Consider the following 15236-nt stretch of genomic DNA (forward strand, 5'->3'; position numbering starts at 1 on the left):
GTATTGGAAAAAAAGAGAAAAAGCCGTATTTTGAAAATACTGAATTATTGATGGTTTTCTGGGTCGCTTTTCCTGAGACTGACCAGACTACAAAGCATATGCTGCACGTAGCTTTTTGGTATCTATCCTAATAAAGCCCACCAAGTTCTGTTCCTACCCTGTCCTTCCTCTTGATGTTACCACAATCCCCACTGTGCAAAAGCCCCCACATGCATTTTGTGATTAAACATGAAATTCAACATGGAAGACTGTTTCATGCACTTGTAGTTCATGTTACACTTGTGTCCTAATAGACCAATCATACTCTGTATCAGTATAAAACACCACTATACATTAAGATCTATTGAAAAAAAAAAAAAAAAAAACCACCAAAAAACCCCTTTATATTACTTACCTTAACAACATGTCTTATTGAACCAATCACTGCAGGCTTTTGAGACTTGCAGTCACTTTGCTCTTCAGAAGTACCTGCACCCCAAATATCTGTGAGTTCCAACTCTCCTTCTTCCAATGGAATAGAGGGGCCTTCAAAATTTGGTTTCTCATAGAGTATCCAGCTTAAAATAAATTTTAAAAAAGCTAATTTTTTCATGGTGCTTTATCAAGTGTGATGTGCAAAAATCATCTTCCCAATTAACAAATCCTTTCATACACAGTACTGTTTCTAAACCCTTGCCATTTCCCCAATACAGCTTATTCACCCACCACTGCTGATGCAAGCCCTTTTTCAGTCTCTGTGATACCTTCAAAAACAATGATAAAGACAAAGATGTCTACTGCTGAGTTGTACTTTTACAAAAAAACTCCTCCACCTTTTTAAATTGATAATTTGGGACAGCAAAGACTACTGTCCCTGAATACCAGACTTCGTATGAGATATTAATCAGAACCAATTTGTACATCAGAAAACAATGACACTGCAGACTGCTGCATCATGTATAAACAGACAAGTTGCTTGGATCTTGTGAACAACAGCCTAGAGCTGCACAGGAGCTGGTGTAGATGTGCCAGAGGATGATAAGAGTGCTCAGAAGACAAGGACAACTTCATTTTTAATGGCAGTCTGGAATATATAACTAAGAACGTTATCCATCTGCAAACAGAAACCTTTCACTCAGGCTCTCAATGGAAGGAGGAAAAAACCCCAAACCCAGTTCCTCTAGACCATGCTGGAAAAGATGACCTGGTTTACAGAGATCAAAAGGGTTTTGTTCCAGTTTTCTGAAGCTAAACAGCAATCAGTTTGCTTCCCAGTACCTCCTACTGCAGCTAGCCCTTGTGTCTGCACCTTACTATCAGATGATGACTTTTGAGAACCTGCTATTTGACTGCATTATAGCCCGGCCACAGCATAACTTGCCGAGCTAGCCACACTACTAATGGCCCTTCTGTTGATGCTATGAACAAAATAGGAGGTGAACTTGTCTTGAATTACTCTTGGGCAATATAGCTTTTAGAGCAAAATCCCTCCTTCTGTCAGAGAAACAGTCAATCATCAGCACCACTGTATTTCTTTGGGCATGAAATAATCATGTAAGACCTGGCTTTAAACTTATTTGCTAGCTTTGTAGCCCAATCCAAATATTATGCAAGAATCCCTAATGACCAGAGGAGTTGAAGGACAAAATAGCTGGACAGAATCTGTCATTTCATCCCACACCTACACCTGATGGAATCTTCCATCCCGCCAGATGGTAACACTCACTCAATTAGTCAGTAAAATAGGTTTTCCAGCTCAGAGCTTCCTGTTGCAGAGGTAAAATGCCCTATTTCTTGCTCTCAGTTGTCCATGTTACATTGCCATTTACAAGGCAGACTTATAGTGAATCACGTGCCAGTTCTGTTTCAAACATTTTTGAGTAAACATCTTTATACAAAGAGTAAAAATTGATCTCTTACCATCCTCTGATGACTTTAACTAAAATTGTTGGTGACAAACCCCAAGAACTGCAATCTGGAACATCATGGAAAACTTCAATGCCAGCTTTCTGACAGTCTGAGTCACAGTATATCACGAGCTGTGTTAAAAAAAACCCAAAAAACACACCAGTAACATATAGTTCTATCTTCCTAAGCTTTAAATATAGAAAAAAATATAGTAAAACTATTAATATTGATCTTACCTTGCCAGGTCTGGGATTGATTTTACTTTGTCCATTTCTTGGAAGTGTCTAAGAGACAGTGAGAAGAGAAAAATCACAAGAAACCCCCACAAAATAAAAAACATTTTCAGTAAAGATACTCGTCTATAAAAAAAAGGGCTAGTAGAACAAAATAAAAGCTACTGTGAATAGCAAAAGCTAGCAACCTTTCAACTATACCTGCTCATCACGTCAATCTCTACTTCCCCTTACAGAGCAGCGTCTTGTCACAAATGTATAAATTAATATGCCTTTTTTAAACTCCGAATTTTCCTCTCACTGAAGTCGACTAACCTCAGATTTGAAATGCTTTAAAATCATCCTGATCAGCTTCCTATATATTCAAGGGGTTCAGCACCAAGAGCCCACTTTTAAAAACTGCCACTGATAAAGTACATGCTGTACAATGATAAAGACGAGTTTAAATGTCTAAAAATGTCAAGCCATAAAGCATGATGTATTTTGAAGGAATATACGAAAATACCGAGGATGCATGATGGCACATACATGTATGAGCTAACTGGCATAATCGATTTTGTGATGAACACCTTGCAACAGGTTTTTTCAAAAGCGTGAGACTGTACTGAGTGATAAACTAAAAATATTCAGAACAAATAAAACACACTGAGCTATGCAAAATCTAAAACAATGCTCAAGTCAGCAGTAAATTGTATGATATAGAATATGGGAAAGTTGTGGTTGCATCACGTCATCTTCAAACACATAAAGCAAGCATTGAAATTATGTGTTTGGTTTCCTAGCAAGGACAGGAGTGCTCATTCAGGGACAGGGTCCTGCTCTTCTAGGAATTATTCATACAAACAAAAAGACCAAAACAGAACCTGTCCCTAAAGAGGTAACCAGCAACACGTGCAAGGAATTAAAGAGAACACAGGCAGTGGTCGCAAGACAGCTCTTAACCACCACCAGGTTTTTGTAGGCATCATCAAGGCATGTTGAAGCATGAGTGGTTTTTTAGCCTGCGCTTCAATTCCAGTTACAACTTGTTCTGGGTTTTCAGGAATGCCAAAGTCATTGTTTTGGGCTGCCCTTACTCTTTCCTTCACACTACCCACTAACCATTGCATCATCATTTTTTTAGTCAGTGGAAGATGCACAGCAGGTACACCTCACAGAAACATTTTTGATTCCTAACTTGAGCAAAACAATTCAGTCAACAACGATGCCACAGAAATCCAGAAACCCTTTGAAGCCTAAAGGGATTCTGTCAAGTGCAGTCTTAGTACACACTCCACTGCTATATCAGGCCTCCACACTCCACTGCAAAATTGAAACCCACTCAAGAACACACTAAGACAGTACTAGACATTTAGCTTTAAATTCAAGGTTTTAAATCCAAGCAGGACCTAAGAAAGCCTCTTTAACTGGTAACATAAATCTACACCGCTGTAAATAATCCCCCCTAATTTTCATCTCCATTCCTATTAAGAAAACTTCTCATAAGAGAAGAATCTACATTCTCAAAACTGCAGGGTACCATGGATGGTTATCTCCAGCAAGGTGACAAAGAAAGGAGCTAATTCCACTACCTCACTCCTTTTACAGCAGATAACCATTAGATTTGGAGAGTATTTCTCAAACTTCTTACATGCTGCTTCAATTCCACAGGTCACATTCACGTGGCTATTAAACTTTAGAAAACATATTTCTTCCCATGGTTCTTAGATCTCTTGACTATAGTTTTCCTCTCAGGTCACAATAAGGGCTTGCATTAACAGAAATAGCAAATACTACAGGACATTGGTTCATAATTTTAAAAACAGAAATTACAAACATACTCCATATTAAAGTTGCTTTGAGGGGAAAACACAGGTCTGTCTTCAGTCATGAAGAGCAGATGCTTGTAATCAAATCAATAGACAGCCCTCCACTATAGCAGCACTTTCAATAATCACTACTATCAAGTTCTTAACGTATTCTTAAAGAAGACGTATTTTTCTGCCAATGCATGGAAATACAACAGAGGGCTAAAATAAAAAAATTTGCTCTGTTACTTATTTAACTGTACAATGGCTGAATGTCTTGTTGGAAGAGAAGAGAGATTATTTCAACAGATGTTTTCTGAAGTTCACAGAAAGAATTCTACTAATTTGCAATAAAAAATTAAAGTTAGTGTAAGACTTGTTCCAATGTAAGACAAAATCAAGTATGAAGACATATTCAAAAAATGCTTTCCATTCGTATTTGCAAAAAGTCTCAAAATAAAGATCCCTTAATCATGTTGACAGATGTCACCTCATTTTCAGATAAAACCAGTACCATACCTAAGTTTACCTTAATGTATTTGTAATCTGTATATACCCCAAAGGGGGGGAAACAAAACAATTTATGTACATTTTCTATCGAAAACATAAAAGCTGGATAACTTTGCAGGCAGCTTTTAAAAAACACAATACTTACATCCACATCTAATAAACCAGGGGGGACGTTTGATTCGTATCTGCTTGTCCCTAACCAGCTCGAAAAATTTTTCTCAGGATTGCCATAGTTGGGCATTTGCAAACTTAGTTCTTTTTTTGCACTGTCAGCTTGCAGGTACTTCTCCACAAAACTTGGAAACTTCATATCTGAAAGAGACTGAATTGCAAAATCAAAATTAACAGTCATTCAGCAGGTAGACAAACATTGATTCATTTCCTGAATGATCTTTATTACCTCAGATTTTTGAGGCATGATGAACGGCCCAGAAACATCCTGTTGTAAAGGAGGCATCCCTGAGGAGTCAGTTGCAAAAGTGGTTGTGTTATTTACTGGAGTGATAGAAGGGCTAAAAAACTTTTCTTTAGAAGACAGCAAGCTTGAGAAGAGGGAGCTTTTTTCAAGCCGTGATCTCTTAATTTCACCATCTGTACAATCAACGTTCTCTTTTCCATTAATTTCGTGCGTAAAGGCAGGTTCCTCTCTACATGACTGCAGAGCTTTGAATACGATACTTTGCTCTGTTGATGCACGCTTGGGCCTGACTCTGGCAATTGTTTCCAGGCTTTGCAGTTTAATTTGTTGTGCTGGTAACAGATCCTGTGTTTTTTCCCTCCTCAGTCCCAAACCGAAAGTAAACACACTAGGATCAAATACTTTCTCTAAGTTGTCTTCATGAATGGGAGGCATTGCAAAGTGGGGTGCCGGAGACTTCGGAAGCTTTGACCTCTTCTTTTTCTGGGGTAAACAAACTGAGCTGTCTAAGTTCTTTATTGTTTCAGCAAACTTCTTCATGTCAGATGGGGAATCAAAAATGCTGTCGTCTTCAGCAGATCCGTTACAGGTTTTGCCTGGGCTCTTTTCTGTATTGGTGTTGTGGTCTGATTCCAATATACTGTCTTGACTGCTGTCATCACACTGCAGCGCTGCAAAGTTCAAATCTCCTGGCTTTACCTTTTTATCTCCATTTTCCATCTTCTTAAATTCTGATCTGGAGACCTGATGAGATGGTAGAGGATATTTATCATTATTGCAAGGTGATAAAGCATCTGTGTTTGGCAGCACTTTTTCTTCGTTTCTATGGAATTCTGAGCTTGTGTAATTTCTTTGGTAGAAAGGATCTTGAGCATTTTCACTTTTAACAGGTGAGTGCAAAGACGGTTTAAAAGGTGAACTTTCTTTCTTTGTCGTGGTTAATTCTGGTTCTGTTTGCTTCAGAGAGGCACTACCAGCATCACTTTTGCTGCTTTGGTTAAAAAGGGATATGGCAGCTTTTACTTTAAGTTCTGTTGACTTCCCAATATCCTCGTAAGAGGCAAAGCTTTCTTCATTTTTGCTTTTTAACTCGGCAGTGCTTTCTTTCTCCAGTGTGCCATTCTCAAATAACTTCTGGCGACTGCTTTGCTTATTTAATGTTTTATCAGGCTGTTCATTTTCTTTAGGTTGTTTTCCAAATTTCAGCTTTGCTCTGCCAACAAATGTGCTTGCTACAGCACTGTTTTTTGAAGCAGGTATGTCAGCGGGCCTCTGGCTCTGGTTAGCACACTTGTTTTCAAACAAGGAAATTTTGTTGGCAATGTTGCTGTTAGTTTTATTAACTGGTTTTTCAAGAGTGTCCTGCTCACTTTCTAAACTGTCTTGATTAGTTTTAAAATTCAGCTCTATGTTCTTCGGTTTGGCTGGACTACAGGAGGCAAAGTGACACAAAGCGACATCTTTAATTAGTCTTGAACAGGCTTGTAACCATTTTCAAAACAATAAAATGTAGAATTATAAACCATAGACTTAGTTTAAATTTTGATATCTCAAAAGGAATCAGCTAAAAGAGGAGTAACTATATGGATTAAAAAAATTAGACACTAAATAAAGAGTATATATTTCAAACGTACTTAGTTCTTTAAGGTTAGTAAAACAAACACAGCAGCCTACAGCATCTGCAATTGAGGCAGAGAACTCAACTATTATGACTGACAGACATTAAAATTTAGTAGTGAATAGGCAGAATAAATTATAAACATGGAATTCCCTACAGAGTTTAGAAAACAAATCCCAATTCATTAAGGTGATAATGAGTTGGTTAACATTTGCATATTCTCTCTGATGAGTTTTGAAGACATCTGCCCAGATTCTTTGCAGCCTTTACATCTACACTGCAGAAGGAACCTCAGATTGGGTGAAAGAACTCTTCCACTCTCATGAGTGCTTGCAGAAAATGTCAGCTGTCCCCAAGCACTGCATCACCACCTTGGCTAAGCAAACACCACACGTCAGGACTCTTCCACTTCCTTCAGGTAAACTTAGCTAACAATTTACATTGTGTAAACTAAGCCTAATAATTTTACAAGAATTGAATTTGGAAGCAGAAAGCTTTTCTATCGGAGTAGACAGAGAAGCATATACAAGTACATGCACACAGTACTCCTGTGCTATGGCTGATGATGCACAGCTGAGTGTTTCAAGCTCTTTTCCCTGAATACCTACAACCAGGAAAATTTATTTGTCCATGTAACTTGCTACTGCATACTGTACAGTATGAACAGCTGTGAAGATGCAAGGCAGATGGTCTCAAAATTTATCACTCAGATCTAAGGAGTGTCAAGGAGCCCACCATCACCTCAAAGACAGTCCTCTCCTCCAAAGAGGAATCTGGGGACACTCAGCAGTAGGAGGATAGGTAGAAACTGCCCTACATGAAAACAGACAAAGGTGGGAGATAAAAAGAAAATAGCTTGCAGCAATCTCCAGGGTCCCAAATGCTCTACCAATCAATGATTTTGGTATTTAAGTGCTTTCTTCTTTTTTTACCTACATTAACTGTGTTCACTAAGTTCTCAGGTAGCTCTTCAGCCCAAGGAAGAGGTGTGAGATACAGGAACAACCCAAAAAGTGAAATCCTTTCCCCTCTTCCTCAAGTGATCCGTCCCAAGTAAGAAATTAAACCCCTCTAATACACGACTCTCCACTGTACAAGCTTTATTTCTTGGGAATACAATGAGAAACAAACTTACTGAAGGAGTCAAAAGTAGTTACCTATGAATCTATACAGAGAGCAACTGTTAAAAATCATAGAATCATAGACTATTAAGGCTGCAATGGATCTTAAAAGACCATCTAGCCCCAACTCCCCTGCCATGGGCAGGGACACCCCCCACTAGACCAGGTTGCTCAAAGCCTTATCCAACCTGCCTTTGAACACTGCCAGGCTTGGGGCATCCTCAGCCTCCCCAGGCAACTTTTTGTAGTTTCACCACCCGCAAAATAAAAGGTTTCTTCCTAATATCCAGCTTAAATTTCCTGTCTCTGAGTTTGTACCCTATACTCCTTGGCCTATTACTGGCAAAGAGTCCCTTTTCAGCTTCCCTGCAGACCCCCCACTTCAGATACTGGAAGGTTTTTATGAGATCTCCATGCAACCTTCTCTTCTCTGAGAAGCCCCAACACTCTCAGCCTATCTCCATAGGGAAGGTGCTCTTGTCCTCTTATCAACTTTGTGTCCTCTGGATTTGCTGCAACAGTTCCATGTCCTTCTTATCATCATGTCATTTCAAAGACTTCCCAACACTGCTCCCTGTAACTACCAGCCTACTCAAGCTGGTTCACAACTGGAAGGCTCTTATGAAGAATGCATGATCAATAAAAACTTAAAATCCCCTAGCCATACTTCAGATAGGTGCTAATAAAACACACTTGGAAAACTTAAGGAAAAAGAGAAAAACAAAATGTTCCTGAAAGAGGGAAGGTATGAAGGGAACTATTATACAGCATAAAATTAAATATATCAAGGCACTACTTTTCATTTGAACTACAACCATTTTTTCCTAAACTTTTAAAAGTTCAATTATTCTAAGATTTTTGTCTTTGTAAAACGATTAAGAGTTGCAAGAGACCTCTAAAGATCAGCTAGCCCAACTCCCTATTCAAAAGAGGGACAGCTTCAAAGTTAGATCAAGTTCCTGAAGGCTCTGCCTGACCAAGTTTTAAATAACTTCTAGGGTCAAGACTTCACAACCTTCCTAGTAAAGCATTGCAGCAGGGCAGCCACTGTTGCTGTTGTGATAATAATTCACTGTTGTGAATTATTTTTGCCTGGTATCCCATTAAAACTTCACTGTTACAACTTGCAGCTGCGGCTGTTGTCCCTTCACTCCACAGCTCAGAGAGATCATCTGGCTCTGCCTTCTCTAAAGGTAGTGTGAGATGACTGAGGTCTATGTGCATCCTTCTCTTCTCTGAGTTGAAGAAACCAAGCTGCTTCAGCTTCTCCTCATACATGATTTGCTTCAGGGCTGTCACCTTCTTTAAGGGCTCACTTCTTTAAATGGCTCACAATGACTCACTCCAATTTGGCAACATCTCTCTTATACCAGAAGAGAGCTGGAAGGGAAGGAAGGGCTACAACTCAACAGAGAGATCCAGATGTAGACTCGTGAGCACCAAGGATCTTGTCCTTTGACCTGCTGGCTATGCTCGTGCCTATGGAGCACAGTACAGGCCTAGCCTTCACCTGCCACAACGATGCACTACTGACGTGCTGAATTTCCTGCTCACCAGGACCTTTCATATCCTTTTCTGATCAGAAAAAAAAAAAAAAAAAAGTACTCATCCTTTTCTTTTACCTGTATATTCAAGAGGTAACACTAATGGCCCAATTATCTTAAAAAATTCATTCCCATACCACCCTTTTGTCAGCCTGTCACGCTACTACATGCATTTATTTCAACATAACACGTATCTTCCCCATAAAATCTGTGTCTCTCTGTATGCCCTGACACAAGCAAATTTAATGGCTAACAGTGATACTTATCAGCCACACCTAAAACCTATTTTAAATGAAGAGCTCACCCCTCAAAGGTATAGTTTCAAGCTTTGCAAATTTATGCAGAAACAACCACTTCAACACTTTGTATTTTGTATTCTACAGTACTTCTGCACAGCAGCAGCAGCCAAACAGCTGAGACCAAAGCGCATGAGAAAGCTCAGCCCTGCAGCTCCACTCCCTACAGCTGGCCTCCTCTAATCTTTTCATTACACCTTCTACCACACTATGAAATACTGATTTTAAATACAGAAAAAAGATGCCTTTTATTGCAAGAACTGAGTTTTTAAGCTTGTTTAATAGGAGATGTTTGAGTATCCTTTAAGCATCCCATCTCATATGGGGAACAAAACTTTACAGTACAAATGCTTTCTTAGGACCAGTCCAGTGTAGCTGATTCTTACTACCCACTCCTGATCTGCAACGCCAGGAAAAAGCAGGCACAAGAGAAACACCAACATCCTTCTCTTTGGCTACACCTTGCAGCTAAACCATGGAAGCAAGCAGTTAAACCTCTCCCAACAGTCAAAAATGGAAGGTGAGCCACACGTCAAGAATGCAACTGGTGCCAAAAAAAACGCTGATGCCAAAATACCAGATTAAGGTGAACAAAGAATAATGGCATGTGAAAAAAGAAGAATAATTCAACATGTGGGCTTAAATGTAAAGGCAACTACAATACCATGTCTGAATGTAAAGTATGACAACTGAAGCCAAGTTTTCCGCTAAGCACATCAAAGTAACTACTGCCTGAGGTTTATTTGCCAGTTAAGATTTACCATCAACCTCATTTTAGTCTCAAATCTGATAGGTTTCCCTTTCAAAAGCAAAGTATCCTGTGACTTTCAAGTTATCCAATACATAGACACAAATGGAGAAAAGAGAGAAAATGCTATCTTTATTTACAGAAACCTGCATTTCTGTAGGGGACTGGAGAAACTGACCTGTTTTGAAATTGTTTTCAAAGAAACATGATTCCAGAATTGGCACAATGTCATTAGTAAGAGTCATCATGCATTTTTAAGGGAGAACTACTTGTATTATATAAAATCCATCCTACAAGGGGCCAAGGAATCTCCAAGTAAATGGGTATTTTTCAACGAGAAAGGAATTAATGTGAACTACTTAACAATAACTTCTTAACCTTTGAAAATGAAAAAGCTATCTGTTCAAAGCTATAACTAGAGAATAAAAACACACTGCCTTCTAGTAATGGCACCATCTTTTCCTTTCCCATTTTACAGCACCTTGATCCACAGCCAGGTTTAGAGTTCACATGTTCTAATGAATGGCTATAAATTATACCAGATCACCTGAGCATGTAACTCTGGCTAAAGAAATGGTGCGGTGCTGTGCAATGACAGCTCTCAGATGCATCAGAAAGCTTGCAGGCAACATGGCAGTCCCCACCCAGGGCTAAAGTTCCTATAGCAGCAGATAAGGCCAAGACACAGTGTCACACACACTGCAAAAAGGGATAAACTATAACAGGCTGTTTATTCGTTAAAATTTGGTCTTTCAGACAGGACACTTGTCTGTTACTTTATGAGTACAGTAAAAGATAATTCACTGTACAGCAAGCCCAGGACATACACAGAAAAAGTGAAATCCAGCTATGCAGGCATTTATAACTTCATCATCACTAATGACAGTGACACAGAGAAGAAACAGTATGAAAGCTACCTTTCCTTTGAAGCTGTGAAGATGCAAACGTTTAAGATTTGCGATCTATACTGCCAGATGGCAAAGCACCACCCAGTCCAAAAATGCCACTGTTTAACTTTCAGAACTAGGCTTTTTAAGCTTAAGCTACAAATTAACAACTCAGATGCAGAATACTACAAACTGGGCTCCTATGTTTCTCAGATGTGGGAAGCATAACCGGAAACAGATGAGTCTCAAGCCACCTTGTTGAACCTCCAGATCCCTCTTAACACAAGGACAGTTATGAACTCTCAGTGTACCTCAGGTGGGCCTACAGGATTCAGTGTCCCCCAACACCTCTAAGTGAACATGCCAGAACAAGGAGTGCAATAGCACACAGTACACAGCGTGACAACCAAACAACAGAAATGAATAATGCAAACAAATCATTCCCTGCGGATGAGATTACAATAGTATCCAAGTAATCAATCACTGGTCTCATACTACTGATAACAGCTTCATAAATACAACCACTTCCTTATAATCCTAAGGAAAGCTCTGATCACCTGTTTGACAGAAACAGTTTCTTCAAGTGTAAAATCAAAAATTGGAAACTAATATATGCATAATTCTGCAAATAGCTCGTGTTATTCATAGGCATCAAAATTTAAATGATTCATCCTGCACATACTTAAGAAAGCAATCATATGCATTCAGATCTCTGGAGTGTGATCTATCATACCATTTGAACAATCAAGTCCTACATTGCATCCTATATTTCTTCATAAAATAATAGCAGGACTTAGGCTGTTTCATAGAAAACCTGAACACATTTCTTACTCAAAGATTTTCACATACAAAATCTTCAACTACATTTGATTTGGTTACAGAGAGAAAAATTACATTAAGGTCAATGATAGATGAATTAATCTGATCCACAATGTTGATGATTGAGCAGTTTTTATATATCTTAAATTATTCCATATAATGGAACTGACAAAGACATTCCCTATCCATTGAAAAAATTAAAAAAAAAAAATTTCTAACACATGTAGAATACACTGCTTGTTAAGTGGTAGCTTTAATTATGGTATTTTTTTTTTTTTTAAGGCAGTTCTTAACTGAAAACAATTCAGACAGATAACAGATATAGAGCTAGTGTTTCCACAGAATTCTAAACACAGATATGAGGAAAATTACAGCTACAAGGACAAGGTAAACTAGTTTGTTACTTACAGGCTAATCTTTGTCGTGACTGTTCTGGAAGCATCCAAACTCTTCAGCTTCGAGGTGTCTAAATCAGAATTTGTCTGTCTCTCAGCTGACAGACACAGGTCTCCATTTTTAATCCCATCAGTATGCAAGAAAGCTCTTCCATCAGAACCATTACCATGCTTTACTGCCTTGGTATCATTTCTGCCTTCAGCAAACACCAAGGCATTGTCTTCTGTCTTAGCAGCCAAAGAAGCTTTGGGAGATTCCAAGCTGTCTTCCCCAAAAGCCACAGGTATAGCTCCCTTTTCCACGGAAGTTCTTTTTGTTACTGGGTTAGCCTCTGGAGATGCTAAAGGTTGCCTTTTTGAAGAGTAATCTTTCACCTGACCCTTCAAACCAGTAGGGGAAATGGGTACAGTATCCGACTGATTTTTTTTATATGATCTTCTCCTTGCAGAGGCTGTGTTTGAGATCTGCTGCTTACCCTTGTCAGCTTCAGCTTTAGATGCCCCTTTGTGAGCAGATCCAACTTTTGGGTCCTGATTATTACTTGAGGAAGAAGAATTTCTTTCAGGAGTCTGTTGAAGAGACCTTGCTTTTCGTTCAGAGTTTATTATCTTGTCTGAAAACACCTCAGAATGGGCATCATCCTCAAAAACAGTTTCTTCTCTTGCAGTATTCTCAGTCTGGTTTCTTTCTCCATTTGGAATGTCACTAGACGACTGAGACTTTCTTCTCTTTCCAGATCTTTTACTAGCAGATTTTTTATCCATTGCGTCCAAATCACTACAATTTTCTTCTGATTTAAGAGTCACGGGTTCATTAAGGAGTTCTTCTGTTTTCCTTAGATAGATATCAACTGTTAACACTCTAGCAGAATATGCGTGTTCACTCGCTGCAGATTCCAACTCGTATGGCAAATCCTTTGGTTTTGCATGCCCAGGCTCCTCTGACACCCACGTGTTCACAAGCTGCTTGTGACTTAAGATACTCTTCTCTAAGTCTTCACTAGACAAATTTCTCAAGCTCTGTATGAAATCCGGAGTTGTGGAATTATTTATATCTGTGACAGATTCTTTCTCCAATCCCAGTGTTTCCACATTCAGGCTGCTCTCACAGAAAGAGTTTTTAATGGTTTCACTGCTGCCGCTCCAATCTGCTGACCACTCACTGTCAGAAGAGACTCCCCTACTACTCCATTCTGAAATCGTATCGTGATACAGCGGTCTTACTTCCCCACTGAAATTATATTCCTGTGCCTCAGAAAGGGCACTTACGTTTCTCACTTGTTTCTGTACTTGTGGAACTTCGTGTCCTTCTCTGAAGTGCCTACAGTACACTGCCTGTGCTCCGTGAGGAGAACCTGACCTCTCACCCTTATGATGCGAAGTGTGTTCTAGTGAACTTTTGACATTTTTCCTCTTCCCCGTACCAAACAAATTTCCAAGTCTTTCCAAAACAGGTTTCTTTTTATTTTCTTCTCTGGAAGAATCTGGAAGGTGTGAGGTGGACTACAAAACCAAACAAACATTTGGTTAATGTCAAAATTGTTCCTATAATACATTTGTTTGTTTCAGGATCACCTATAAGTTAAAAGGACACAGCAAAGGGAAACAAAACAGTTTACTGAACAATACTAGCTCTCAAAAAAAGAACAACAAAACCCTTGAAAAACAATTAGGAGTCCATGACGATTCTGTATGTTTTTGCTGCATTTGCTTACAAGTGTGCTCATCTTGCCTTCTAATGGCAGCTTGGTATGTCTCAAAACTCAAACTTTCACACAATTAGTTAATGTCACCCAAAATATTACAGAAAAGTGTCCTGGTGCCTGCAAGACTGGGGTCAAACTTAATGGTCAAAATTTTCCTTACAAAAACAAGAGTGGGGAGTTTAACTTTCTCTCCATACTGGCTGAGTCAGTTTTCACACTTGTGCAGGCAGAGAACAGTTTCAAAGGTGTGATTTATCGTACAATTCATACATTTCTCATTAATGAAGTTCAGTAAATATTTAGCTTGTGTTTTGGGCTAAAAAAACCCCAGAATTATAAAAGCCACTGCATCACTCAATGAGCATTACTGGGTCAAATGCTGCCCTGGATTACTCTTGGCGAAGTTCTGCCTTACAACTTCTAATTAACATGGTAAACAGGAAACACGCAACAGCATCGCCGAGTACACATGCATATTTGCATTTTAATACATTAGCCCTTTTTTTACATGCCGGTACGATGAATACTTGTTTTGAGACGTCTATTTCAAAACACCGCCAGTATTCCCTACCCCGGCGCACCAGACTTCTCGAGGAGAGCGGGTTCCCTCGGTAGCACGGACCCCGCTACGGCAGTTCCCCGCTTGTTTCTTGCTGCAGACGCCCAGCTCGCCTGCCCGCGCCCAGCGCACTGCCCGGGCCCGGCGTCCCCCCAGCGCTGAAGCCCCCGCGCCCCCCGCGCAGCCCCGCGGCCGCCGATCCTTTCCCCGCAGGTACGGCTGCGGAGAACCGGCCCAGCACCGCCTCACCGGAGGAGTCACGGCCCCCGTCCCGCGCGTTACCAGGAGGGGGACGCCGCCCGAGACTGCCGCTGTCCTCCCCCGTCCCAAAACGGGATAAGCAGGAGCAAGGTGCCGTGGCGGGCTTTACCCGCCGCCGGCCGCTCCGCATCCCCGCCTCACCTCCCCACCCCGCCGAGCGCCCGACACTCACCGCCCGGCTGGGCTGGGCTGGGCGGCCCCCGCGCGAAGCCGCCGCACGCACCCCGCCGCTACCCGCGCGGCTGCCCCGGCGCCGGCCGTCTGTGCGCTCCGCCTGGGCCTGGGCCTGGGCCCGCCCCCGCAGCCCGCCCCGAGCCGCCGCCCCGCCGCGGGCAGCGGCTCTACCTGGCCGGGCGGGCCGCGGAGGGAGGGGCGGCGGCAGCGCTGGACCGGCCCCCAGCGAGGGCCGCGGGAAGCGCGGGCGCCCCCGGCCACGGGTGAGGCCGC

The 15236-nt window shown here is 40.9% G+C and overlaps 1 protein-coding gene across 5 annotated transcripts in view; it reads right to left on the reverse strand.

Annotated features, from left to right (window-relative positions):
• CRYBG1 (crystallin beta-gamma domain containing 1) overlaps positions 1–15014 on the reverse strand; it is a 44906-nt gene extending 29892 nt beyond the window's left edge. For 4 of the 5 annotated variants that reach the window (XR_005700282.2, XR_009207717.1, XR_005700283.2 and 1 more), the window contains exons 1-7: positions 14962–15014; positions 12277–13766; positions 4818–6264; positions 4563–4739; positions 2124–2171; positions 1900–2018; positions 395–557 (exon numbers count right to left, since the gene is read on the reverse strand). Coding sequence is in view for 2 of the 5 variants with exons in the window: in XM_040060549.2 (XP_039916483.1) it covers positions 395–557; positions 1900–2018; positions 2124–2171; positions 4563–4739; positions 4818–6264; positions 12277–13028 (2706 nt within the window). In the remaining 3 variants the exon portion in view is untranslated. Of the gene's footprint in view, positions 1–394; positions 558–1899; positions 2019–2123; positions 2172–4562; positions 4740–4817; positions 6265–12276; positions 13767–14777; positions 14916–14961 lie in introns of those variants that run through there. The other variant, XM_058420073.1, reaches the window with a different exon arrangement.
• Positions 15015–15236: the final 222 nt, after the last annotated feature.

This window comes from Hirundo rustica, chromosome 3 (assembly GCF_015227805.2).
Source record: "Hirundo rustica isolate bHirRus1 chromosome 3, bHirRus1.pri.v3, whole genome shotgun sequence".
Lineage (NCBI taxonomy): Eukaryota > Metazoa > Chordata > Aves > Passeriformes > Hirundinidae > Hirundo > Hirundo rustica.